Here is a 27,500-nt window from a genome sequence, read left to right on the forward strand (position 1 = left end):
GGCCAGGCTGTTCCGGAATACACACAGTATTTTTTGCAGATCCGATTTTTTGTGTACCGCAACAGTCATGTACATGTATAAAAAAACAAAAAGATTCTCAAAACTCACATACTATACGGACATGATTAGGTCTGTAGGCTGCAGTAGCCACACAATCAAATACGAACTGGCTGCATCATAAATTACTATAATACAGTCAGTTTTGGTCAGGGGAGCAACGGTCGGCCCGGGAGAAGCGGCCAGTACACGGACTGTGTTTTTTGGGTTCCAAATATTGATGCCCTCTCCAAATGGTGGGGGTCTTAATTTTCATGCAGTTTCGGGGTCAGAAGTTACATGCAGTTAACGGTAAAGGTTTGCAGAGGTGGTGTGATTCAGTGCATTCCTATGGAGCACGGCTATCTCCTCATAGCTCCTAAGGCCCCGACTGCGCCACATAATTTGCTGTTCAGCCCCATTCTCAACACCTTCCCCTGACAGTATCCAGTACAGCTTGGATATTCCTTGCAGGATGTTATTGAGCTGCTCATTCCTCCTACTCTTGGGCCTGCAGAAGATCAGAAGATGCCTAAGAAGCTGTGATTACACCCATGTGCGGGCTCCATGTGTGAGATGAAACAAGAGGCCGCCAGTGCTGTGTGGTGCGTTCAGGAGCAGGGTGTGACTGGGAGACGGCCTGGAATTAGGAGTGGGCTATTGTCGGAGTGTACACGAGGTGCGTGGGAGGACTCTGTGGTGAAAGCGGAGGAAACAGAAAATTTCGCCACTCGCAGGTCTCTTGTGTTCTACATTCTCCAGTCATGACGTTTGGGATTAATTGCAAACAGATAAAAGCAAAAAAAAGTTATTTAACACCTGAATAAACTTTTGTCGCAGACCCTTTTTCTAGTTTTAATCTTTATACATGGATGTTGAACGCACCTGTTCATGATGACGCTCCATGTTCAATTGCCCTTAAAGGGGTTACGTCATGATTGATGTAAAAAAAAAATATATATCAGACATCATATAGTACATGACAATCTCTTTCCAACAAAGCTAGAACCGGACCTGTGTCTCCGATGGATCCAGAGATCTCCCCATTCATTGCTCCAGTTGCTCTGGCAGATCCTCTTCAGGCTGGCAGCTCAGGGGATGTGTCCTATCTGCTGCAGCTTCTAACATAACAGAGTACGTTCGACCACCTCAGTGAGACAGACAAAAAAAATAAGAAAATGAACAAGCAGCAGGTGGCGCTATACAGATACATTTTATTGAGTAACTCAGTGGCTACTGGAGCATTTTTAATTACATGCAATTATAGAAGTATTCACATCCAGGTGCTGGTTTGAAAAATGTAGAAAAGGGGTTGTCTCACCTGAGACTATTGTCAGATCGGCGCAGGTCCCAGAGCTCCCAAAGTGAATAAGAGCGCACTACGTATACGTGGCTGCCCTCCATTCATTTCTATGGGAGCGCCGGCTAGTTCCATAGAAGTGAATAGAGCGGCGGCCTTGCTTGCCCAATGCGCTCTCCACTCATTTCTATGGGACTTCCAAAGATAGTTGAGAGCGCTGCTTGGCTATTTAGAAATAAATGGAGGGAGGCCGTGCATGCACGGTGTCCTCTCCTTCACTTCGGGAGGTCCTTTCTAGAGATAGAGACCTGTAACACAAAATCCATTGAGTCTGCATTTTTTGCGACAGTTGCGTCGTAGTCATAGTATGTTGCATTGTGACATAATTGACAATCATTAGAACAAATGAAGCCGTACATGTAAAGGAGTTGCCACCTATGTCAGATAGGTGCAGGTTCCAGAGTTGGGACCGGCACCTATCTGACATAGGTGGCAACTCCTTTACGTGTACGGCTACATTTGTTCTAATGATTGTCAATTATGTCACAATACGACATACTATGACTACGACGCAACTGTCGCAAAAAATGCAGACTCGATGGATTTTGTGTTACAGGTCGCAAGTCACGCACAACTTTTTCTCCATTAACTTTAACGTAAGTTGCTATCGACACGCGACTCGGCTTGCTTCAGCAAGTTGCAGGCATGCCACCACGTAGCCGTACCCTAAAGGCCAGGGCTCCATGCCATAGCGATATGCGCCACTCCTGTCCAAATCACTGTGTCATATATTCCAGCTCAGTCTTAGGGCTCGTTCACACGAACGTGTGAAGCCCGTGCTGTGGACCGCAAATTGCGGTCAGCAATGCCCGGGCACCGTCCGTGGGGCAGCCGCATGGGGATGGTGGAACCATTCACTTAAATGGGTCCGCGATCCCTCCGTTCCGCAAAAAGATAGAGCATGTTCTATATCTTTTTGCGGTGCGGAGGCACGGAACGGAACCCCAGGAAGAGGAAGCACTCCAGTAGTGTTCCGTTCCGCATCTCCGGATTTGCGGACCCATTGAAGTGAATGGGCCCACATCCGTGATGCGGAATGCACACGGAACGGTGCCCGTGTATTGCGGATCCGCAAATGCGTATACGCAGTGAAGTGGGGTATAATGCCCTCATCTTCACTTATTACCCAGATCAAATTCAACACATTAGTTAAAGGGGATGTCCAAGAGTAGAAAAAGATGGCTGCTGCTTTTTTTTTTTTTTTTTTAACACAGCACCACCCCTGTCCACGGGTTGAGTTACGCCCCATTCAGTCAATAAAACTGAGCTAAAATACCAGGCACAACCCATGTCAAGGTGTGGGAGCTGTTTTTGGGAAAAAAACAGCCATGTTTTTCTATTCCTGGACAGCCCCTTTAAGTGAGGTGGTACTATCGTTGGTTACATCTGTGTAGTGAATGAAGTCGAGGACATTACACTTCATGTCAAGGTGCATGCGCCGTTCTGCTGTACTTGGAAGTACGCGAAGATGACGAAGCCCGGCCTGGCGGATGTCAATCAAGCCCAGAGGGCGCGTTCAGGGAACAGGCTGCCAAACTCTTCCCGACATTGGCAACGCTCAGATGTCCTCTGGATTTGCATAATAACCATGGCGGTAAAAAAAAAAAGTAGATTTTATAAGTTGTGCTCCATCTACAGATATATACAGAGGTATATTGAAACACATAAGCATGGCATGTATCACAGCCTCATGGTGGCTGAAAATCCAGAGGGTTTACCATTAAAGGGGTTGTGCAGTGGCTCGATATTGATGACCTATGCTCAGGATAAAGGTTCATTCAGGCGGCCGTAGTGTTTTGCAGTCTGCAAATTGTGAATCCACAAAACACGGATTTTGCAGACCGCACATGGCTGGCCCTATGATATAAATGACTATTCTTGCCCGGACAAGAATAGGACTTGCTCTATCTTTCTTGCGGGGGCCATGGAGAGGAACTATTGAAATTGTGGAATGGATGTGGACCCATTCATATGGTCGTCTGAATGAGCCCTAAATCATCTATATCAGATCGGCGGAGGTTCAGCTCCTGGCACCCCAATGTGTGCAAGCGCTTCTGCCGCTTCAAAATTACCTGTGTGTCGTCTCGCTTGGGACGAGCGGTTGTAATTACACTGCGTGGCCACTGCAAATGAGGTGGCGCACAGAAAATTTTGAAGCAGAAGCAGCACTTGCATGCATGGCGGTGCTAGGAGTCGGAACACCGCCGATCTGATATACCGTAGATGACTTATCCTGAGGGTCCTATTACACGTATAGATGATCAGGCAGGTTATCAGTAACGAAGAAGACGCTCCCGATCATCAGCGGAGATGAGAGCTGCATTTACATGTAACAATCACCTCCACATCAATCGCTTGTCCCTATACAGAATCATTATTCCTGCGCAGCAGATCATCGTTTTGACTGTACAATCTGCTGCACAGGAAGGATGGTTTTCGGTGCTGGCAGAACGACACGATCGCCCAATAAATGAGCGTTTGCACATTCATTTCTGATAATAAAAATAAAAAAATACAAGACCTAGTTATGTATACGGAGGTCGTCTGGGCTACAGATATTGATGACATGTCACCTGTTTCAGCAGCCGCGGTGCCGGAAGCTATACAGTATATGAATCGGAGGCAGAAGGCGCCGTGCACTGTGTAGCTTCCAGCACTGATTTAGGCCCCCTGCAGACGAGCGTGTCCGGATAAGGTCCGTATGCATTGCAGCAAACCCGCGCTAGTAGGTACGCAATTGCAGTCAGTTTTGACTGTGATTGCGTTCCGTTGTTCAGTTTTTATCGCGCGGGTGCAATGTGTTTTGCACATGCGTGGTTTGGGTTCAAGGTTGTGTAGATTGTATTATTTCCCCTTATAACATGGTTATAAGGGAAAATAATAGCATTCTGAATACAGAATGCATAGTACAATAGGGCTGGAGGGGTTAAAAAAATAATAATAATAATTTAACTCACCTTAATCCACTTGTTCGTGCAGCCGAAATCACTTCTGTCTTCTTCTTTGAGGAATAGGACCTTTGATGGCGTCACTGCGCTCATCACATGGTTTATTACATGATCTTTTGGTGATGGATCATGTGACGGACCATGTGATTAGCGCAGTGACATCATCAAAGGTCCTTTTCCTGTGCACAGCATAGATGAAGACAGAAGAGATGCCGGGCTGCGCGAGCAAGTGGATTAAGGTGAGTTAAATTATTATTATTATTTTTTTAACCCCTCCAGCCCTATTGTACTATGCATTCTGTATTCAGAATGCTATTATTTTCCCTTATAACCATGTTATAAGGGAAAATAATAATGATCGGGTCCCCATCCAGATCGTCTCCTAGCAACCGTGCGTGAAAATCGCACCGCATCCGCACTTGCTTGCGATTTTCACACAGCCCCATTCACTTCTATGGGGCCTGCGTTGCGTGAAAAACGCACAAAATAAAGCTTGCTGCGATTTTCACGCAACGCACAAGTGATGCGTGAAAAGCACCGCTCATGTGCACAGCCCCATAGAAATAAATGGGTCCGGATTCAGTGCGGGTGCAATGCGTTCACGTCACGCATTGCATCCGCGTGGTAAACTTGCTCGTGTGAAAGGGGCCTTAATGGGAGCTTGAGTTGCAGTACCCCAGCACGACCAATACACGGCGTACTTTGTTATTTGCTTCCGGAAGCTATACAATGTTTGGAGCTGGTCGAAACAGGTGATGGGGTTGGACCCCCACCGAGCAGATATTCACGTCTTATCCTCCGGAATATCTGTAGCCAAGAGAATCTTTTTAAACTAATTTCCCTTGACCCAGTATAATAAGCTATTACGTACCAAACGACTGACCACATACAGCTGGGTTTCCATGATGGGGTAGTGGTACAGGACTACTGCATCTAAAAATAAAAGCGCAAATATACAGTTAATACATCTACTGCTGCTCCAAGATTACAAGAAGCAGCTCTAAGGGTCTATTCACACGTCCGTTTTTTCTTTCCTGATCTGTTCCGTTTTTTGCTGAACAGATCTGGACCAGATCTGGACCCATTCATTTTCAATGGGTCCTGAAAAAAAACGGACAGCACAATGTCTGATTTTTTTTCAGGACCCATTGAGAATGAATGGGTCCAGATCTGGTCCAGATCTGTTCAGCAAAAAACGGAACAGATCAGGAAAGAAAAAACGGACGTGTGAATAGACCCTAAGACCAGCGATCATGGCGGCTACCACATGGCGACAGTAAGGGGGAAATGCAAAGAGATGCCGAGCATAATGCATCTGCTTTTGCAGTGGGCTCCAACTTGTGGCTGTCTACTTATTGTAACTACACCTCCCAGCATGCTCTGACAACCTCTGGTCATGCTGGGAATTGTAGTTCTGAACAGCAGCTGGACCGTCCTGATTTGGAAACCAAAGACGTTGAGGAAAAAATACCAGAACTGCTAAATCCAGTGCTCGAATATTACTGGCATATTTTACCTCGGAGATCAGGAGGAGCAGCAGATGCATTGCACTGATGTGCCGATACTGTGTGAACAGGACCTATATGAACCTACTGTGCATCAGTATTTGTAGACGGTTTCCTCAGACTACCTAGACAGTGACTGTGGTGACAGTTATATTACACCTGCTCCTCTCGTATCCTTGTCCTGAGCAAGAAGGACATGCTGGAAAAGAAGGCGAATGGTTAAGAAGAGTGGCTCAATGCCTCCCCTACCTCGGACTTCTGCTTACTAATTACATCATCAGCATAAACCACATTTGCATTTAACGGATCTGACAGAGAAAAACTTGCCAGAGTTCACCGGATCTGGCCTAGCCAGATGTCAATCAGCACCGGTCTCCATTGACTATAATGGGATCCGATCGCTTTGTCTATTGATAGGCCATCAATATCATATTGATGTGGGTCCAACACAATGCACCCCCGCTGATCAGCTGTTCGGGAGTAGCTCTGGCACTGGAACTACACAGCTCTTTCTCACAAAGCTAGAACCAGCCCTGTACCTCGCATGGATCCAGAGATCTCCACATTCACTGCTCTGCAAGATTTATATCAAGCTGGCAGCTCAAGGGGAGTGTCTTTTCTGCTGCAGCTCAGGGGGCGTGTCCATGCTCTCCCTATCACAGCTCAGGGGGCGTGTCCATGCTCTGTCCTATCACAGCTCAGGAGGCAGTTGAAGGATGAAACTGAGCATGTGCGTCCATCGCAGTGAGCAGGACAAAGAAATGAGAAAAACAAACTGCAGGTGGCGCTATACAGATGCCTTTTATTGAATAACTCAGTGGCTATGCTACATTTTTAATTACATGCAATTACAAAAGTATTCAGACCCAGGGGCTGGTTTGAAAAGTTGAATATTTTTTGTGGGACAACCATTTTAATCGCATCCAGACACAAAAAATAATTTGTCCGCAGCAGAAATGTGCTGCGGACAATAACACAAACTATATAGGGGACAAACGATTGTCATTCTGAACATACTGCCGTGTACATGGAACTAAACCAGGACTGATCCACTTACTATATCATAGATTAGTGCTTTTTTTTATATTGGGAATAGAACAATTTTAGCTGGTTTCTGTGCTGGCTTGTTCATAGCAAATTCCTCCCAAATGCATTAAACGGGTGTTCTGAGATTTATTTATTGATGACCTATCTACCTGATCGGTAGGGGTCCGGGTCGATCAGTTGTTTTAGAAGGTACCGGCACTCGCAGTAGCGCCGCGGCCTTCTCCCTGCACAGCGCCGTACATTGTATAGTGGCTGTGGTTGGTATTGCAGCTCAGCTCCCTTCACTTCTATGGGGCTGATCAGCACCTAGGTCACGTGACCGATGAACGTGACGTCACATGGCCTAGGGAAAGCTGCGGCGCTACTGCGAACACTGGCTTCTCAAACAGCTAATTGGCAGGGTCCTGGGTGTCGGAACCCCACCGATCAGATACTGATGACCTATCTGGAGTATAGGTCATCATTTGAAAAACCCTTAAAATTTTGGTTATTTTTTGCAGCCCCATTGAAATGTTTGGGTCCACATCCGATGTGCATCAGACACGGAGCTAAGTGGTGTGAATTGGACCTAATATATGACTCCGAGCAAATAGCCTCATTGCTGCCCTCACCCTGCATGACTTCAAGTGACAAGATCGCCAGTGAAGGAGGCATGTGACAGCCTCGAGGTGCTAGCAAGATTTATGGTGGCAAATGTCACTCAATCAGTTCAATAGCACGGCAGGTGCCCTAAAGGAGCTCTTCACGGAGACCACAATGATGGTGCATGATATGAGGAGGACAGTTTCTCCTTGAGACTGGTAATAGTTTAATGGGGTTCTCCACCCTGAGTAATCCCTTTTTATATATTAGAAGGGTCCCCAAACAAGGTGTTCTGATGCTATTATCCCAGAGATCAGTGGAAAAGCCCCGCCACCACAGTAGAAATGAAGCATTACAACATGCCCATTGTAATCAATGGTCTTCTTATAAAATGCTTCCCCCAACTGCTCTCTGCCCTGGCTTATGGCTTAGTCCAATTTTTTTGCGGAACGGAACACCACAGAGTTCCAGTTTTCCTTTACACCAGTTTTGATAAATCTCCCCCTATATGCAGCAGCCCACTGCTCCATGTGCAAGAACACATGTAAACACTGGAAACATGGATAAATCTGAACTGTATTACCGCCATACTTTTTCATCAAAATTGTGTTGGGCCCATCTACCAGCGACAAGGTGCCTCTGCAGATGGGACCTGCACTATCAGACCTGCCTCTTCTGGGCCTAAACCTACAAAATTCAGAGCAATGTAGAATCCAGCTAATATTATACTCTGATTAAAAGCCCTGGGCAGACAGGTGGGAGCGCAAGGTTTTTAGAGACAGAGGGGCACATTTACTAAAGTGTCGCCGCCTGTTTTCATAAGTAAAAAGCCTTATTTTTTGTCTCATTTACCAACTGTTTTTGCGCTCTTTGTGCCTGTTTTAAGACAAATTAAGAAGTTTTCTAGCTTTTGCGCCTAATTTCCATCCCATTTATGCAGGTGTGCCTTATTTTTCGCCAGATTTCCTCATCAAAACAGTCTAATTTTTACTCCACCCCAGGGCTGGCGTACTTTTCAGTCTCGAGTTTTGAGTGGCGAGTTGCGCCACAACTTGCTTCCATACAAACGTGCGCCAAAATCCAGCTCACTTGCGCCACATTATCATGTTCATACCATTTAGACCAGTTTTGTGAATTTGAACCTGTCTTACAAGAACGACCACAAAAGGTCAGACAAACCAGATTTAAAAAGGGATAATAAATGAGGCGCAAATTGAAGAAAAAATTTGCCAAGACGCCTGTTACTCCCAAAAAAAAGTGAGCTAAGTAAATGTGCCCCGAGGGGTAGATTTATCAAAACTGGTGTGAAGCAAAACTGGCTTAGTTGCCAATAGCGTCCAATCAGATTCGATCTTTCATTTTTCATAGCTCTTTTGGAATATGAAAGGTGGAATCTGATTGGTTGCTATGGGCAACTAAGGCTTCTTTCACATCTGTGTCTTCCTTTCCGGTTTTGAAATCCGACACAGGTTCTTAAAACCGGAGGAAAACGCTTCAGTTTTGTTCCCATTCATTGTCAATGGGGACAGAACTGAACCGATTGCACCAGAATACATTCCGTTCCGTTGTGTTCCCACTCGACACAAAACCATTGCAAGCAGCATTTTTCAGTGCATCATGGGATATTGTGTAAAAAAAAAAAAAATCTGGCACCATTGACTTACATTGTGTTTAATGCCGGATCCGTTTTTTGGGGATACAAAAAAAACCTGGATCCGCCGCCCATTGACTTACAATGGTTTTAGTGCCAGATCCGTCTTGTTCAATTTGGAGACAATACAACCGGATGCGTTCTGAACGGATGCAGACGGTTGTATTATTGACCGATTGCGTTTTTGCTGATCCCGTGCCATATCCAGCAAAAACGCAGATGTGAATGTAGCCCAAGCCAGTTCTCCTTTTCACCAGTTTGATATATCTCCTGCAAAGATTTAAATTAGAAAAAATTGTTAAAAACACAGCAATATCCTATTCATTTATACAGGACAGATTTTCTTCTTTACTAATGAAAAAATATGGATTCGGCCAAGTTCGGTTCCAAGTCTTGCGCGAATTCTTACTTACTGCGCAAATAACTTACTTCGCCTCATCCGACCCCATGCATTCTAATACTGTACGGAGATGAATCTCTGTACGGTGTTATAACGAATTTCTTTAATGAAGCGATTCCAGATGTAGCATCCGAAGCTCGCATCGCTCATCTCAATTTTTTTCAGTTTCCGCTCCGTTTTTCTACAGGTCCGTTTGTCGAACCATTCACTTCAATGGGTCCGCCAAAACAAAAAAAAAAATGGAAATGACTCCGTGTGCATTCAGTTTCTGTATGTCCGCATGTCCGTTCTGCACAAAAACATATCTTATTCTTGTCCGTTGTTTGAATCTTCGTACGGTATTATAACAAAAATTTTAGCGAATCGACTCCAGATGTAGCACCTGAAGGTCGCTTCGCTCATCTCTATTTTTTTCAGTTTCCGTTCCATTTTTTGACATGTCGATATGCGGAACCATTCACTTCAATGGGTCCGCCAAAAAAAACAAAACAAAAAAAACAGAAATGACTCTCTGCATTCAGTTTCTGTATGTCCGCATGTCCGTTCCGCAAAAAAATAGAACATGTCCTATTCCTGTCAGTTGTCCGAATCTCTGTATGGTATTACAACAAATTTTCTAGCGAAGCGAATCTAAGGTCGCTTCGCTCATCTCTAGAAAAAAAAATATAAGTTTGTGTGCATGAGCCCTTATGTAGGACTTAATATATTTTAGTACAGACATTTTTTATAGATGGAGATAACTTATTTTTTCCTAAATTGAGCAATATCCTATCAATTTATATAGGAGATTTTATATATATTATATATATATATATATATATATATATATATATATAAAATGACACGGCACTGGAGAAACAAACGCTGGCGGGTGCTAGGTCCAGGGATATAGCTGCTTACCCCGTATGGATAATGATGAAAAACGGACAGCACTCCAAGTAAAAAACCAATGGTGTTTATTCACCCATGTGGGTGAATAAACACCATTGCTTTTTTACTTGGAGTGCTGTCCGTTTTTCATCGTTATATATATATATATATATATATATATATATATATAAACAGCAAATACTGCAGCAGCACAGTCAGACCGTGTGCACTGGGTGCAATTCCTCACAGAGGTCGGCTTCTCCTCCAGGATATATTCTTTTCAAAGAACGAGGCAGCACTTCCAGATTTCGGTGGCAGGGTGAAGACCCCAAAACTTTATTCCCAGCAACGTTTCGGCCTACTCAATGAGGCCTTTGTCAAGCTTGACAAAGGCCTCATTGAGTAGGCCGAAACGTTGCTGGGAATAAAGTTTTGGGGTCTTCACCCTGCCACCGAAATCTGGAAGTGCTGCCTCGTTCTTTGAAAAGAATATATATATATATATATATATATATATATATATATATATATTCTAGTATGGAGATTTTTAGAGGTGGAGATAACGTAAAAATAATTTAGCAATATTTTATATAGGATATTACACATTATATATATATAATTAGTACAGAGATTTTTATAGATAGAGATGAAATGACATTTTATATATATATATATATATATATATATATATATATATATATATATATATTATATACACAGAATGTGTAATGTCCTATATAAATTAATAGGATATTGCTCAATTTTTTTTTTAAATGTTATCTCCATCTTTAAAAATCTCCGTACTAGTTATATATATGTATTTTTATAGATTACACATATATAGGGTATATATAATGTAAATTAATCTCCATCTCTAAAAATCTCTGTACTAGTTATATATAATGTGTAATATCCTATATAAATTAATAACATATTGCAATTTTTTTTTTAAATGCCATCTCCATCTCTAAAAATCTCCGTACTAGTGTATATATATATTATAGGAGATTACACATTATATATTTAGTACAGAGATTTTAACAGATGGAGATTCAATTACAAATTGAGCAATTTACATGGGACTATTTTATTTATTTTTTCGTATATGGAGATTTTTAGAGATAAACTCAGCTGCAGAGCAAAATGATCCCCCTCCCTTATTATGCAGCCCTGTTCTCCATGCTACAATGGTCCCTGCAGCAGGCCTCCCTGGCAGTGCAGGGGTTAGGGGGGATGATGCAGGCACACACCATGTGCTCTGCTCTTTTCTTCTCCTTCCTTCCCCTGCTCTCCTCTCTCTGCCAAGCTGTCAGCTGATGGGACTGATCACCCGAGCGTGGCGCACGCAGCCGGGATCAGCTCTCATCCTCCCCATTCAAGCTTCTGTTACCCCCCATCCTTCCACCCCCCCTATGCCCCCCCAAATCCGAGCCCAATTTACCCCTGTCCTCCCCGCAGCAGCATGCATGTGCCGGATCTGCAGCCGCCTGCCCTCTCCCCTCTGCAGCAGCACATGCAAGGCTCTGCAAATAGTCCTTTGTTTACATGCAATGCCTTTACTCTGCGGAAGAAGGGCTGGGATTTGGCTCTGGGTGGAAGGAGGGAGAGGAGGAGGAGGAGGGGGGGGGCCCAGCCTGGAGGGAGGGGGAGGGGTGCTGTTTCTGATCTCTCACCAGCTGTTTCCCGCCTTGAAACAGACATCAGCTGCAAACACACACACACTCACATTGAGAGGCAGAACACAAGGAGAGAGACAGACGCCTCCCCCCGATCATCTGGGACATCCTACACACTACACCATTGATCCCCCTGCATGCACCATCACCTGATCAATAAGGCTGATCGGGGATCCCACCGGAGCTAAAGGGGGGAGCTGCTGCTGCTGCTATTACTACTAGAGGGGGGTGGTGGGAGGGATACACATTTTGGGGGGGGTGGAGGTTGGTCCTCCTGCTGATTGCTATGGAGTATTTCATGATGCCCGCGCAGAAAGTACCCTCCCTGCAACACTTCAGGAAGACGGAGAAAGAAGTCATTGGTGGCCTGTGCAGGTAGGTACCCGCGCCCGCCGGCGGTGCCCACGCCTGGAGCCCGGTTTGCATGCTGCAGATCTCCTTAGATCACCTTGCAGGGGGTGGAGGGGGTCAGCTGTGTCTAGGTTTGAAGGAAGGAGGAGGAGGCGGCGGGGGTCCTTCCGAGGTACCGCTGCACCCCCAAAACCCCAGCCTGTTGGTATAGGGGGGTGACCATGGGGTTGGGAAGGATCGGTGGAAGTGGAGAGAAGGGCTTTTTAAAGGGCGCAGTGGGAAGGTTTGTCACTTGCAAACAGACCCACGTGGTGCCTCGGCCATGCTGCAGAGCTGGAATCAGGCAGCATGCAAACACTGCTGCCCCAGTCCTCCCTAACTGCCCCTTCCAGTACGGGGGGGGGGCTATTAAATAAGACCTGAGCCCTTCTTCCAGACACACACACTACAACTAAACCCCCCCCCCCCTCTTCTCTTCTTTTTTTTTTTTTCCCCCTGGCAATCAGCTGATTTCATAGCATTTGCTAATGCAGTGGAGCTTCAGACAAGCAAAGCCTCAGGAGCTGTAATCTGTACTGCTGGTGGGGGGGGGGGGGTTACACCAATCCAGGTGTGCTGGAGGACTACAGGTGCTGGCAACACCTAAGGGGCTGTAATCTGTACTGCCACTAGGGGTTATAGCAGTCCAGGTGTGTTGGAGGACTACAAATGCCAACGACACCTGAGGAGCTGTAATCTGTGCCGCCGCAAAGGGGTATAGCAGTCCAGGTGTGCTGGAGGACTACAGGTGCCAGCATCACTTGAGGAGCTGTAATCTGTGCCGCTACTGGGGGGTATAGCAGCCCAGGTGTGCTGGAGGACTACAGGTGCCGGTGACACCTGAGGAGTTGTAATCTGTGCTGCTGCAATCCAGATGTGCTGTGGACTACAAAAGCCAGCAACACCTAAGGAGCTGTAATCTGCGCCGCCGCAGGGGGGTACAGCAGTCAGGTGTGCTGGAGGACTACAAGTGTCCTAATCTGTGCTTTGATGCCATGCTGCTTGCACAAGGTCATGGTATTCCTGTAGGAGGAAGTAGACTGGCAGATTATAGGGCACACATGGAGATAATTGGTTGGGCGAATATTTAAGTTCTTGGTACAAGGTCAAGATTGGTCTGCCTGTGGCCCTGCCGATCAGTCGCCGCCATTGACTCATGAGGCGGCCGTAGACGTCATGATTTGGGTTGCGTCAACACAACATGCCATCAAATATTTAGCAATTTTTATGTCTGGGTTGGCACAGGATGGTTTCCAATTGTCCCGGAACAGGGCTGTCCAGTCCCTAGCCGAAAAAAGTGGCATTGCATTATCGGTAACTTTACTCGTTGGGTTATCGATTAATAATGACGCAACCGCCTCGCCGCTGGTCCACCGACGCGTTAGTCGCACGCTTATTGGAGCCGAGATGCGTCGCTATTTCACCCTGGCGACAAGCCATTGGCTAAAAACGGTGGCGACGATTGGCGTGACCAAATATGTGACGATCAAATTAACATTGAGCATCGACCAACGCATTTTGGTACATTGGAAAAGCTTGACGCCAACAGTTATGGATGGCAGTGTGCGTTTATGGTCCGTATAATGGTCCAACGGTATATAAAAAAATATATAATTATATTTTTGGTTATCTTAGACCTGAATCATTGTGGATATAACATGTGTGAGGGAGGACAGCCGTGTAACACGCCCCCTCCATATTGCTGCCCTACTCGTGTGTTATAGTCGCCACAGCTGAGGTGAGGCCGACAGCACCGCGTAATTTAACGTCCTTTCAGGACTAGCAAAGCTTATGGGAACCGTTTTGGCTACCACGCGTGACCTTGCCGCCTGTTTCCGCGCCGAGGGGGGAGTGAGCCATGTTATAGCGCAGACAGGCCTGGCCGTGACTCTGCAGCCCGCCTGGAGTAGGAGTGTCGGAGCGCGCGGCTCGTCGGGAAACGTAGTTCGGCGGCACAGGGAACGCCGGGAGATGTAGTCTGCGGCTGACCATGCTTTCTCCTAAGCACAAAGCATGGCACGGGCTGGTCATGTGACCAGTGTTTGCTGCTGCAGGCGACCGTGTGTGGCGGAGGCTGTGCACTAAGCTCAGCCCTGTCTGCAGCCACTACGTGCTGTGGTACACATTATGTCATCCCTCTTGGTCTTGTGTTCTTTTTGTCCTAGTTTAAATAAAGTTTATGCGATCTCCATTTTCCATATAGTTGAATAAAATGGGGCAAATAATAAGCCTTGGAAGAAATACACCCAGAACTTTACATTTGTGAAGTAAATTTATCGTGTTGTCCAATGTAGTGCCAGTTATTTTGGGTAAATACTTTAAGAAATGTGACATTTCGCCACACCATCGTGTTTTCGAAGCCTCTGCGCCACTTCTTCCGTTTCCACGACTTAAAAGTGCAACTCATTTTATAAAACTTTCCAGCGCTTTTCTGTTAAGGAAAGTGGCCAAAATGGCGTCCTGCCTGTGCGTATTACAAGTGCGTGGAAGAGAACAAGGGGCCTCGTTATCGGTACTGATAAATTCAATGTGTGAGGAGAAAACTGAAGCAAAATGCGGTTGAAAATATGGCGTGTATAATTTAATAGTCACTTACAAAGACCGGATTCTTACGCGGTGGTTGTTTCCCCTTGGCGCTGGCGGAGGAGGCACATAAATTGGAGGCCTCGTCATAAACTAGACGCTCCTGTGGCGCCAGATGTAAAAATTACTCCGGCCCTTGACTGGAGTTGTTTTTGCCAACATTTACGCCCGTTTCCAGCTGTAAATGTCAGTAAATATATCGGGGCCGACATCCTAGTCCGAAAGCCACCCGTGTGACAAAAATATTTTTAAGTTGCAAAGAACAGCTTTGCAAATTTGAATGTTCAAAGACATGGCGCCGTTCGTAAATGACTTCGACTATTTTCGGTTTTGCACCGATTTTTATTTTTCAAGGCACCATTTTAAGAAAAATATATTATTATTTTTTTAAATCCCCTTTATCACATTAGTCAGTGACTACCTAATATGGGTCAGTACGCTGCCGTTGGGCGTAAAGTTGTCGAGGGCGTAACTCCGTATTCTGAACTAACTGTGATGGTTGTAGTAGGTATACAGAATTTTGTGCACCCAAAATGTTCTTCTTTTTGCCACTTTTTCGCCTTATTTAGTTTAGTTAAATGTACCCCGTCGTATCGTTCTCGGGCCTGAATCAGAGGAGTGTATTTTCTGTCTGCACACAACCCATACAGTTGTGCCATTCACACCTCCGTTTTTTCCACATGGACTGCGCAGAGAAGCTTGGGACGTGTCCTGGTCAGTGTCTCGCAGAACGCAGCCTTGGAGACAACTGTCTCTGACGGCCCCCAGAACTGTGACCTATAGGGATGTACCTCACTGGGTATTAAAAATCATCGTTATACGGCCGTCTGTATCCGGCCTTATTAGCCATTTCAGTCCTGGTGTACTTCAAATGAGATGACTGACAGGAAGTTCAGAAATGCGTCTGTCGCCATAATCGCTACGTTATGTCACATGGCTGAGAACCTGCACGTGCCCTGACAGATCTTTTATGAGCCCCGACTTAAGGTTTAAAGGGGTTCTCTGGTAATACATAGGTGGCAGCAGGCTGCTTTCCCTACCTGAAAGGCTAATAGCTTGCCAGCTCCCCACCGCTTCGTTCCTCCGTACTGGCTCCTGCGTCTCCATCTTCTGGTCCAGGGTTTGTTTTGTTTTTTTTGCTCCCCGCCATGGACATGGTCACCTTATCTTCACCTGCCAACCACAGGCTTCAGCAGTGTCGTGACTCTTATGGACACATCACCGCTGAAGTCAGCAGTTGGCTGAATAGGATTAGGTGACCAAGTCCACGGCGGGGAGGAAGAAAACAAACCCCAAATCGGAAGCGCAGGGAGCAGGTAAGTATGATCCTTTCAGTAGGGAAGGCAAGCTGCTGCCACCTGTTAGAAACTGGCTATTCACAGAGAACCCCTTTAATGCTCCTAATTAGGGATGAGCACATCGACTTCGGATTAAACATCCAAAGTCGATTCGCATAAAACTTTGTTCTAATAATGTTCTGAGCAGGACCTCCAAACAGTATTATAATGTATTGGCTCTGATGAGCTGAAGTTATTGCTTCGAGACTTCGCGCAATAACTTCATAAATTAATTTGTACTGTAAAAAAAAATATTTCCCGAACTCTGGTTCGGTTCCAAGTGGACTTTGGCTCATCTGAGCCAATACATTCTAATACTGTATGGAGCTCCTGCTTCATCTAAAGTCGCTTCGCTCATCCCTACTCCTTTAAAGGGGTAGTCTGGGAGTAGAATATTGATTGCCTATCCTCTGCCTGCACCGCCACTGATTCAGACGTATGAACAGACCGTGGCACTTTGGCGATCGCTGCATCCTCTGCACAGTGCCATACATTCTATAGTGGCTGAGCTTGGTATTGCAGCCCAGGCCCATCCACTTGAATGGAACTGAGCTGGCCTAGGCCATGTGACCTATGAAGGTGACATCACTGGCCTAGGAAAAGGTGGCAGCACTCACCGGAGCACTACGGTCTCTTAAAACAACTGATCTGCAGGGTGTCAGACCACCACCACGCTGATTGATGTATGGTCATCAATATTCTACTGCCGGGAAACGCCCCTTTAATTCAAAATGGTATCCCAGTAAAAAAAAAAAAAAACAGGCCTTATTGCCCATAACCCCTCGTGGCACAGATTTCGTCTTCAACTTTTTTCCCTTGTACTGTGCCATAGGACCTTAAATGGCGCTTGCGGATAGCAGGATTGCTTTGAGGCGCACAATATGGCGTCATAGTCGCCTTCTGTCAATTTGAAAGTGTTTGTTTTCAAGGACTTCTGTTGGGTGACATTGGGCTGGGGTTGTAGGCTAGTGCGCCAATCCTGTCGCTGTATTTCATGGCACTATGATGTGTTTCATAGGAATACATGGAGACGGATCATCGAACGGCACTCGCTGTGACCTCAATATAGCGGCTGCGGAGGGGAGCATCAGGATGGAGCTTTGTCGTCGCAGCCCATAAAATATAGAACGTTTGCAAATGACTGCGATGGACGCTCGAGGGTAGAGAACACCGCATGTCAGTCTGCGAGATGTCTGGTAACACAGGTCTGTCTCGTCTTGGGTCGCCTCTTCTCGCCTGCACATGAGTCGCATTACCATTCTCTAGGCATGTATTGCTGTTCCCGCTCCGCAGCATGTACATGCACGTCGTTTCTATATCGAAGGACGGGTTAGGCTACCTCCGACACTCCTGCTGTCGTGGAACTACAACTCCCAGCATGCATACCTGCTCTGCTCTTCTCAGAACTCTCATAGAAATGAATGGAGCATGCTGGGAATTGTAGTGTCACAACAGCCGAAGGTTGCTGACCTTCGAACATAGACGTTCTGCTGCTCGGGCTGCATGTCTTTATAGCCGTCTGGATATATATATTTTTTTGCCTTGAGGTATAAATGCAGCTCTTTCACTTGCTGGGCTGATAACGCAGGGCAATAAGGAAGAAAGGCGTTCAGAGGCAAATAACCAATGTTATCTAAAGTCGGAGAGTCTCTTTAATCCGGATTTTATTGCCTCTGATAAGCCGGTGGCTTTGAAGAATTGTTCTGTTGTCTGCACAATACAAACAGAGGTGTCCTCATTTAAAGGGAGTCTGTCACCACATTTGACCATATTAGACAGATCCTATAGCGTTATATGTGCCACCCAGCAGTTAAAAACGGTACCTTTGTTGCATATAACCGAGTCTTCTTTCTGCCAAACATGAACTTTGAAGATTATGTAAACGAGCCCTCTCAAGTGCCCAGGGCGGTGTCTCAATCTTCCGAGTCCAAGACCGGACCTCCCTAACGGCTCATAACCCTGCCCTCCTTGTCTTTACTCGTAGCTGGCGCATGCGCAATGCGATGCCCGGTCCTGGCAGGGCATCGCAATACCTACTGCGCATGCGCCGGCTACGAATTTGTCCGCGCAGCCGCAATGGAAGAGGGGAGGGGAGTAAACGGGCGGGCACAGGCACAAGGAGGGCAGGGTTATGAGCCGTTAGGGAGGTCCGGTCTTGGGCTCGGAAGATTGAGACACCGCCCTGGGCACTTGAGAGGGCTCGTTTACATAATCTTCAAAGTTCATTTTTGGCAGAAAGAAGACTCGGTTATATGCAACAAAGGTACCGTTTTTAACTGCTGGGTGGCACATATAACGCTATAGGATCTGTCTAATATGGTCAAATGTGGTGACAGACTCCCTTTAAAGGGTGTTGAGGAAATGTTGGACTATATTCACATAACAGTGGAAAAATGGCCTTAAAAAACTGACACGCTATTTTTTAACCATGTGTGCATTTTAATGGCCATTAAAAATAATTTTTTTTTTTTTATAACCACCTAAGGAGCCCCCTGTGTACCCGTTTTTAACAGCCATTAGATGGGTGCTCTCCTGTCTACTGGCCAAAAGTGAAATATACAAAGCAAAAAATGGCTGACAGATGGACTACTTTCTTGCAATAATTATATAAAATTTAGGGGGCCACCACTGATCTGATTTATTGATGACTTATTTGAAGGAAAGGTTATCGCTAAGTCACCGTTTTTGTGCCATCCTACTTCTGTTCTTGCTAGAAGTCTATAGCTAAAGATACAGAGGCAGTACAGTGACACCACCACCCCCCCCCCCCCCCCCCCCCAAACTGGTAACTCCCATCGGTACCTTTTATCCATAAACTTTTAGCAGGAATAAGAGAAGAATGGCACAACAATGGTCGAGAATTATTACAGGGCGGAGTAGCTATTAAAACAGATATGTCCGAAGCAGTAACAGGTTCTCTTCTAGGAACTACTTACATTCCCCATGTAACGACAATCCCACAGAATTGATTCTTATGACTGTCATGCCATTCCTTTATATTAGTCATGAATGAATTGCCAGAGTCTAGCTGTGGGGTGTCACCGCACAATCTAACGCTATCCAATCAGTGCTGGCAGTGTCAGACTGTGCAACTGGTAACTCCCCTCCTGACCTTATTTCTACAAACTTCTAGCAGGAATAATAAAGCAATGACTCAATCATAAGAATAGAATCTCTTGAATTATTACGTGGGGTATACAATATTGGCTGCGACAGATGTGATTGTAGTGTAGCGGGGCTGCCACAGAAATTAATGGGGCTATGTCCATATTATGGAGTCGGTGCTATGAACATTATCAGTATACTTAGGGACACCCAGTGTATTTAAGTCTAATTTGGACTCTATTTCTGAAATGTTTATGCCGGGATTTGAACTCGCAACCTTCTACATTAGAGGCAAGAACCTTAACCACTGAGCTGTGAAGCTTAATGCTAAACTACTAGAAAAACCTCATAGTAGATGATCACGTATTAGGTATTCCTATACAACAGAAGTATAATTTTAATTCTTTCTGAAAGTAATTGTAAAAAAAGTATGGCCCAAAATGATAGATATATGGCAGCACCGTCAAGTAGAAGAGCAGGTGGGTGCAAAAAGCCCAAAAGGGAATAAGAAAACCCCTGTTTTTTTTAATATATATTATTTTTTATACTGTGGGAAACTACTACTGATGTTTTTAGCCATAATACAGTGATCCCTCAGGATACAATATTTTCAACATATAATGGTCTTTTCTGACCCATTAGTTGAAACTAGACTCTAGATACAATGACTCAGATCCAATCAAGACCACTTCTTTGGTAAACTAACTGTATTAGGGCTACTTTCACACTGGCGTTTTTGGCTTTCAGTTTGTGAGATCCGTTCAGGGCTCTCTCACGCGGTCCAAAACGGATCAGTTTTGCCCTATTGCATACTAAATGGAAAAGGATCCGCTCAGAATGCATCAGTTTGCCTCCGGTCAGTCTCCATTCTGCTCTGGAGGCCGACACCGAAACGCTGTCTGACGCGTTTTGCTGTCTGTCTGACGAAACTGAGCCAAACGGCTCCGTCCTGGCACACAATGTAAGTCAATGGGGACGGATCAGTTTTCTCTGGCACAAAAGGAAATGATCCGTCCCCCATAGTCTTTAAATGGCGTTCATGACGGATTCCGTCTTGGCTATGTTACAGATAATGCAAACGGATCCGTTCATGACGGATGCATGCGGTTTTATTATTGTAACGGATTGGTTTTAGGCAGATCCATGACGGATCCACCCAAAGTGCGAGTGTGAAAGTAACCCTTAGTTGCTAGTTGGCAGCTATTCCTGACTGTTATATGTAAGGACTTGTCTTATCTGTCTTAGTCATCTGCTTATTTTTCTTAAATCCTCATTTTCTCTCATCTTGTATGATATACTTTGGTGCTTTGGAACCGATTCTCAACTTACAATGGTCCTCCTGGAACCAGTTAATATTGTAACTTGAGGGACCACTGTATATGTACAGCAGGTTAACATGAACCTCTATAGCCCAGTGGTTAAGGTTCTTGACTTTAATGTAGAAGGCTGTGAGTTCTAATCCCAGCATAATCATTTAAAAAATAGAGGCTAAATAAAAGTTTAAAGGGTTTCTATCACTTCGTTGCACATATTTAGCTGTCAGACACTAGCGATCCGCTAGTGTCTGCTCTGCCCAACCATCGTAATATAATTGCTTTGGGGCAGCCGTTTTGCTAAAAAAAGAACTTTTATTAATATGCTAATAAGCCTCTAGGTGCTATGGGGACGTCATTAGCACCTAGAGGCTCGTCGACCTTCAGAAACTGCCGCCGCCCAGCGCGTCCCTCCAGCCCGCCCATCTCCTCCTGAATGCGATCCTCCTTGTGAGCGCCTGTATTCGGCGCATGCGCAGTGAATGTCTGACAGCTTTCCTGCTCAGACATCTCCACTGCGCCTGTTCCTCGGAGCACTATGGCGTCATTCGCGAGGCGCAGTGGAGTGTCGAGCAGGAGATCGCATTCAGGAGGAGATGGGCAGGCTGGAGGGACGCGCTGGGTGGCGGCAGTTTCTGAAGGTAGACGGAGCCTCTAGGTGCTAATGACGCCCCCATAGCACCTAGAGGCTTATTAGCATATTAATAAAAGTTCTTTTTTTAGCAAAACGGCTGCCCCAAAAGCAATTATATTAGGATGGTTGGGCAGAGCAGACACTAGCGGATCGCTAGTGTCTGACAGCTAAATATGTGAAACCGAAGTGGTAGAAACCCTTTAATAGACACCAACTTTTTTAATGTAACTATAATTTTTTTTCTTGGGGAAAAGTGGCAACCCTAACAGAACTCCTGCTTCCCGGTGACCCCCATAACTTTTGTGTGTGTATTATTATTTATTTATTTTTTTTATTTTTTTTTTACAATACCATTTTGGGGTGTGTATGACTTGATCACTTTTTATTCAATTTTCTTGAGAGATAAAGTGATGAAAAAACAGCAAATCAGACTTTTTTTTATTTTTTTAGTTTATTCTGTTACATTCTTCACCATATGGGCTTTTTTTTTTTTTTTTTATACTTTAATAGTATGGGTGTTTTTCGCATGCGACGATGCCCATAACTTCCTTTTTTTTTTTTTTTTTTTTTATTACTTTTCATCAGATTGCAACGTATACAGAATAATGGAAATTGCTCCATTATTCTCTATAGAAATCACTATATCACAGTTTAGTGCTGTCACCTAGTGGCCTGAACAGGGATATACTAACAATAAGCCTGGGAGCCTAGTACAGGCTGCGGCTCATTTTTTTTTTTTTTAGAACAGAGTGTTTTCCCTGATCTCCGCTGGGGGAAGGCGCGTCTGAGCAGGAAGCCTGCGCTTCCGTTTTTTTAACACGCTCAGATGCCGTGGTGATATTTGACAAATGCCACACGGGGGCCCACTGAGATTGATCGCCCAAGGGCCCACATGAACCTGCAGCCTCTGAGGTGTACAGCGCTGTGCCCTGGGGCCATGCGGAGACATTTATGTTCTGCCGCAATGGTGTCCATGACCGCCATTAAATTTAGAGCTCACTAAATACGCTGTCACTGGTGTCGTGTCCTGTAACGCTTATTAAAGCGTACCTCTGCCCAAAATACATTCTTAAAAGTGGCCCATTCTACGCTGAGTAGATAAGGCCATTCTCCATCTTGAGCCAATGTTTGTAGACCCGAGGAACTGTCGTGAGATGCCCCCTGAAGGTTCAAGACCTTGGTGGCTTCAGCTCATAAAATGTCCTCCTCCGCCCTGTTGTTGACAAGTGCGTTTTAGGAGCTTTTCTGGTTTCATCTGCTGGAAATAACGGAGGATGTATAAACAGTTTTATTGCCAGAGAGGAGCCAGATATTCTGCATCCCATTGCTGTGAAGTGTCTCGCTGCTGCGCTTTGTCCTCCGGTTAATCATGTCCTGTGACTAATCTCAAGTATCGGCGGGGGCAGGAAGCCGGAGTTCCCTCATTCTGCCCCGAGGGGGGTCATCTGCCTTCATTCCCCTCTTGATATTGTCATCTGGAAATTATTACGCAGCCCTCCGGGGCAGACAGGAGTGGGGGGGGGGGGGGGTCCTCAGATCCGGCTTCCATCCTTTCCTGTGAGGCCACACACAGAGGTGCCTAATAGGTCGCACCATGGAGGCCGAATACGATCTACACCCACCTTAACCCCTCCTTTGCTCAAAGGCTAAATGCGCGCTTGTGAGGAACGCATACATCTGCATCTGAGTATAGTTTCTTGTTCCACTAATGGTCGTTCTGTTTTCAGCCTAGCAAACATCCCCTTGACGCCAGAGACGCAACGGGACCAAGAAAGGCGGATACGCCGGGAAATTGCGAATAGCAATGAACGCCGCCGCATGCAGAGCATCAATGCTGGCTTCCAGTCTTTGAAAACTCTAATCCCCCACACAGATGGGGAGAAACTAAGCAAGGTGCGTAATGTCGCTTTGTAAAAAAAAAATGTCAGACGTGGGGGCAAAACATCATGGGACTGTTTTGTGTCTTGTGTTCTATGTTCATTCCTATCATTTTTTTTTTTTTTCTTCTTTTAGCCTTACAAAAAAGTAAAATAAAAAAATGACATTGCAATTTTCACATTGGCCACTAGATGTCAGTAACTCCAGTCTTTAAAAACTAAAAACAAACTTGCTTTACAGCATGCAGCAAAGTGTAATGTTCAGCAATGACAAAACTGCTACTTTTCCAGGCAACTTAGTGGTTGTCTGGGAATTTTAAGAAATCCAGGACACCTGCCGATCAGCTGTTTGAGAAGTCAGAGGTGCTCGCAGTGGTGCTGCGGCTTTCTCTCAGCTCACAGAGCACAGCTCCGTACGTTATATAGTGGCCATGCTCGGCCCTATTCACATCAGCGAGGCGATGAACGTGACATCACATGGCCTAGGGCAGTGATGGCGAACCTTTTACAGACCGAGTGCCCAAACTGCAGCATAAACCCACTTATTTATCGCAAAGTGCCAACACAGCAATTTACCTTGAATACTACAGTCCAATATAGAATATCTTCCATGTACTTTATCATTTATCTACAATAGCCACCTACATTCAGTGCGCTGCCTGTGCTGTTCATAGTGCGCCCTGCGCTGCTGAATGGCAGGAAAAGTCTACGACATATTGGTACACCATAGACTTTTTCCAGGGTGTGGGTGCCCACAGAGAGGGCTCTGAGTGCTGCCTCTGGCACCCGTGCCATAGGTTCGCCATCACTGGCCTAGGGTAAGCTGCTAGGTCGCGAGCGCCGATGCCTTCTCAAACACCTGATTGGCGGGGGTCCTGGGTGTTGGACCCCAACCTTTCAGATACCGATGACCTATCCAGAAAAGTCATCAATATAAAGCCTCATTCGCACGTCGGTGATTGTGAGCCAAAACCAGGATTGGAGCCTCCACAGACATAAGGTATGAGGGTCCATTCAGACATCCGTAGAATGACTGCGGACCCATTCATTTTCAATGGGGCCGGAAAAGATGCGGACAGTGCGGCATCTGCATTTCTAGTCCGCGGCTCCGCAAAAAAATAGAGCATGTCCTATTCTTATCCGCAGCTGCGGACAAGAATAGGAATCCTCTATTAAATGCCGGCGATGTGCGGCGTCAGTGTTTTGCAGTCTGCTATTTGCAGACCGCAAAACACTACGGATGTCTGAATGGACCCTAAGGGAAAGATCTGCACCTGTTCTGTGTTTGGAGCCGCACCTGGTTTCGGCTGAAAATCGCAGACTCGTGATTGAGGTATAAAAGTCAGGGGCAACTGTACTGGAAACAGCATTTCATATTGCAGCTCTTAAAGTGGTTATACCATAGCAGTGAATGGAGAGTGTGGCTTGCTCTCTGTTCTCTGCGGGGCCCAGTTCTGGAGATGGTTGCGGGTCTCCTCTGGGACCCGCTTCAACCTGACCTTTATGGCGTATTCTATCAAAGTACCGTAGATGTCCCAGGTGGGAATGCTCCTTTAGGCCTCATGCACACGGCTGTGCCCGGCTGTGAGCTCACCGTATCACGGATGCAGACCAATTCACTTGAATGGCTCCATAATCCTGAAGGTGCAGAATGGAGGCATGGAACCACTACTTCCGTGGGGTTTCTCTCCGTGCCCCCACTCCGTAACAAAATAGAACCTGTTGCGGATGGATCACTGGACCCTTTCAAGTTGAATGGGTCTGGATTCGTCTGTGGAATCCGCACGTATGTTGCCAGTTGCCCCCAGTGCATGGAACTGGCCGTGTGCGTGAGGCCTTAAGAGCAGCAATAAGACTCTTCAGACTCCATGATTATAATGCTGTATGAACATGGGACTTGCATGATGGAAGAGCGGTGGTAAATTCGCCGGCTGTTTGTCCTCTGTACACAGGCAGCGATACTGCAGCAGACGGCAGACTATATATTCTCCCTGGAACAGGAGAAGACCAGGCTACTGCAGCAGAATACCCAGCTGAAGCGCTTTATACAGGTAAGGAGATCCATGCACTTGTAGTTCTTGCCCTGCTGGAGAGCATACTGGGTAATGTAGTGTAATATGACATGGTTATACCCAGTAAGTATACTCTTCCTATTGCAGGAGTTCAATGGCTCATCCCCTAAGCGACGACGGGCGGAAGACAAGGATGAGGGCATCGGCTCGCCGGATATCTGGGAAGAGGAAAAAGCCGAAGACCTGCGAAGGGAAATGATTGAACTGCGGCAGCAACTGGACAAGGAACGTTCTGTGAGGATGATGCTGGAGGAGCAGGTAAATGGTTAATACTTGGCTCCAACCTTAGTATTGCATGGGGCATGCAAATGGCATATAGGATCATACCCACCCATTAGTTTCCTGTAGGGAGAGCGATGCCGGCAGTGTAGGATGGCACAGTAGGTAGACTGGCGCATTGCATGCCTGTATACAGCATCTTAAAAGTGGTTCCGCAGGACTTTTATGACCTGCCATCAATATCAGATCGTGAGAGGTTCCACTTCCCGGACCCCCTCCAGCACTGGAACTATAGCTCCCCTCACTGCGTAGTGGACAGAGCCAGTTACCGCAGCGCTGCTCCCATTCAGTGCAATGGCATTGGTGCTGCAGTAGTCGGCTCCGTCCACAGTGGACATAGTGGTGTAGTTCCGGAGCTGATTGGTAGAGAGCCGGGTGTTGGACCTCCTATGATCTGATATTTACGACGTGTCCTAAAGTTACGCCTTCAATATAAAAGTCCTGGAGAACCCCTTAAAGTTGATGCTATAGTACAGGGATGCCTAACCTGCAGACCTCCAGCTGTTGCACAACTACATCTCTCAGTACGCCTGGGCAGCCTACAGCTATTTGGGCATGCTGGGAGTTGTAGTTTTGCAACAGCTGGAGGGCCGCAGGTTGAGCATCTCTGCTATAGTAGATCATTGGTCAGGCTTTCTAATTGACTGATATAACTGGCAGGTGCGGGATCTGGATGCTCATATGTACCCTGAAAAGTTGAAGGCTATAGCTCAACAAATCCAGGAAGAGGGAGGGCAGGGACAATCGGACGAGTCACTGGACAGGGGTGACCAGCCTCTCCATTCTCAGGTGAGACAGATATCCCTTCCTCCCATTATAAAAGAGCACCCTTCTGTTCCTTAGCCATCATGCTGCCTGCTCTCACCTGTTTCAGATGGTACTATGCCCCCCCCATCTAATTGCGTAATCCTGTATTACATAGATAAATATATTTTTGTGCCATTTGTGTTTTTTTTGTGTGCAGTTTTCACATTAACATATATCCTGTCCCTGCAGCTCCTGGCACCACATATGCCCCTGGCGCCCACTCACCACCCCACAGTAATAGTCCCCGCTCCACCCCCTGCACCTTCTCATCACATCAATGTTGTGACTGTGGGACATTCCTCGGTGATCAGTTCTGTGTCCACCTCCCGGCAAAATTTGGACACGATTGTGCAGGTGAGTGCGAGATGAGGTAGAAGGGGGAGTTGGCGAACGTGGTCTAAATGATAATGGCAAGGGTCTAGCACCGGGGTTTGAGCACTAAGCCGCTCTTAAAACAAAAGGGTGACGGAAAAAACATTGCGTCTAGGTCTATACCAATGATTGGTTGGCTTAGTTTGCAGTAAGCGTTCCCCTGCAGCGCCTCCACAGGGGAAATGAGGCATTACACCGTTCCAATTGAAATCCACAGTCTGCCCATGTAATGCATGGGCGTGTAGGGTCCTCCAGAGGGAAACCAAGGCACACCCTTTGTAGCCCCTCTTGTAATGGATGAGGGTCCTGAATTGCTAGACTTGCCACTTGGCTAACCTGCAGTTTTCCTCGTTTCCGCCAGGCCATACAGCACATAGAGGGCACACGAGACAAACAGTTGCAGGAAGACGAGCAGCGAAAGGCGGTCATCGTGAACGCTGCGCGCCCATGCGAAGATTCGGACACCGCGTCGGACACAGAATGCGACGACAGCGAGGCAGATCAAAACAAGGATGATGCCATGGAAGACCCCTGACATCTGCTGCCCTTCCCAGGACTGGGCAAGAGACTGGGGGGGAACTGGAGGGGGAGGAGGCTAAGGGTACTTGATGGAGCACAGTCGGGGGTTGCTCCCTGCCGGCCTCCTCCCCAAATCT

The 27,500-nt window shown here is 46.2% G+C and overlaps 1 protein-coding gene and 1 long non-coding RNA gene across 3 annotated transcripts; one reads left to right on the forward strand and one right to left on the reverse strand.

The window, feature by feature from the left end:
• Positions 1 to 61: 61 nt before the first annotated feature.
• On the reverse strand, positions 62 to 11,875 carry LOC122945034. The gene is made up of 3 exons (XR_006391081.1): positions 11,841 to 11,875; positions 5,216 to 5,277; positions 62 to 1,184 (listed from the first exon to the last, which is right to left on the reverse strand). It is a non-coding gene; the product is annotated as an uncharacterized LOC122945034 (long non-coding RNA).
• A 186-nt stretch (positions 11,876 to 12,061) lies between these two features.
• Positions 12,062 to 27,494, forward strand: TFAP4 (transcription factor AP-4). 2 transcript variants are annotated; one of them, XM_044303847.1, is made up of 7 exons: positions 12,067 to 12,450; positions 23,165 to 23,330; positions 25,267 to 25,365; positions 25,474 to 25,644; positions 26,326 to 26,454; positions 26,662 to 26,826; positions 27,206 to 27,494. In XM_044303847.1, the coding sequence occupies exons 1-7, from the start codon at positions 12,362 to 12,364 to the stop codon at positions 27,377 to 27,379; spliced, it is 993 nt and encodes a 330-aa protein (XP_044159782.1). In that variant the 5' UTR covers positions 12,067 to 12,361; the 3' UTR covers positions 27,380 to 27,494. The 2 variants fall into 2 exon arrangements, with proteins under 2 accessions (XP_044159783.1, XP_044159782.1); XM_044303848.1 differs by lacking the exon at positions 26,326 to 26,454 and having other exon boundaries at positions 12,062 to 12,450.
• Positions 27,495 to 27,500: the final 6 nt, after the last annotated feature.

Source organism: Bufo gargarizans, chromosome 8 (assembly GCF_014858855.1).
Source record: "Bufo gargarizans isolate SCDJY-AF-19 chromosome 8, ASM1485885v1, whole genome shotgun sequence".
NCBI lineage: Eukaryota > Metazoa > Chordata > Amphibia > Anura > Bufonidae > Bufo > Bufo gargarizans.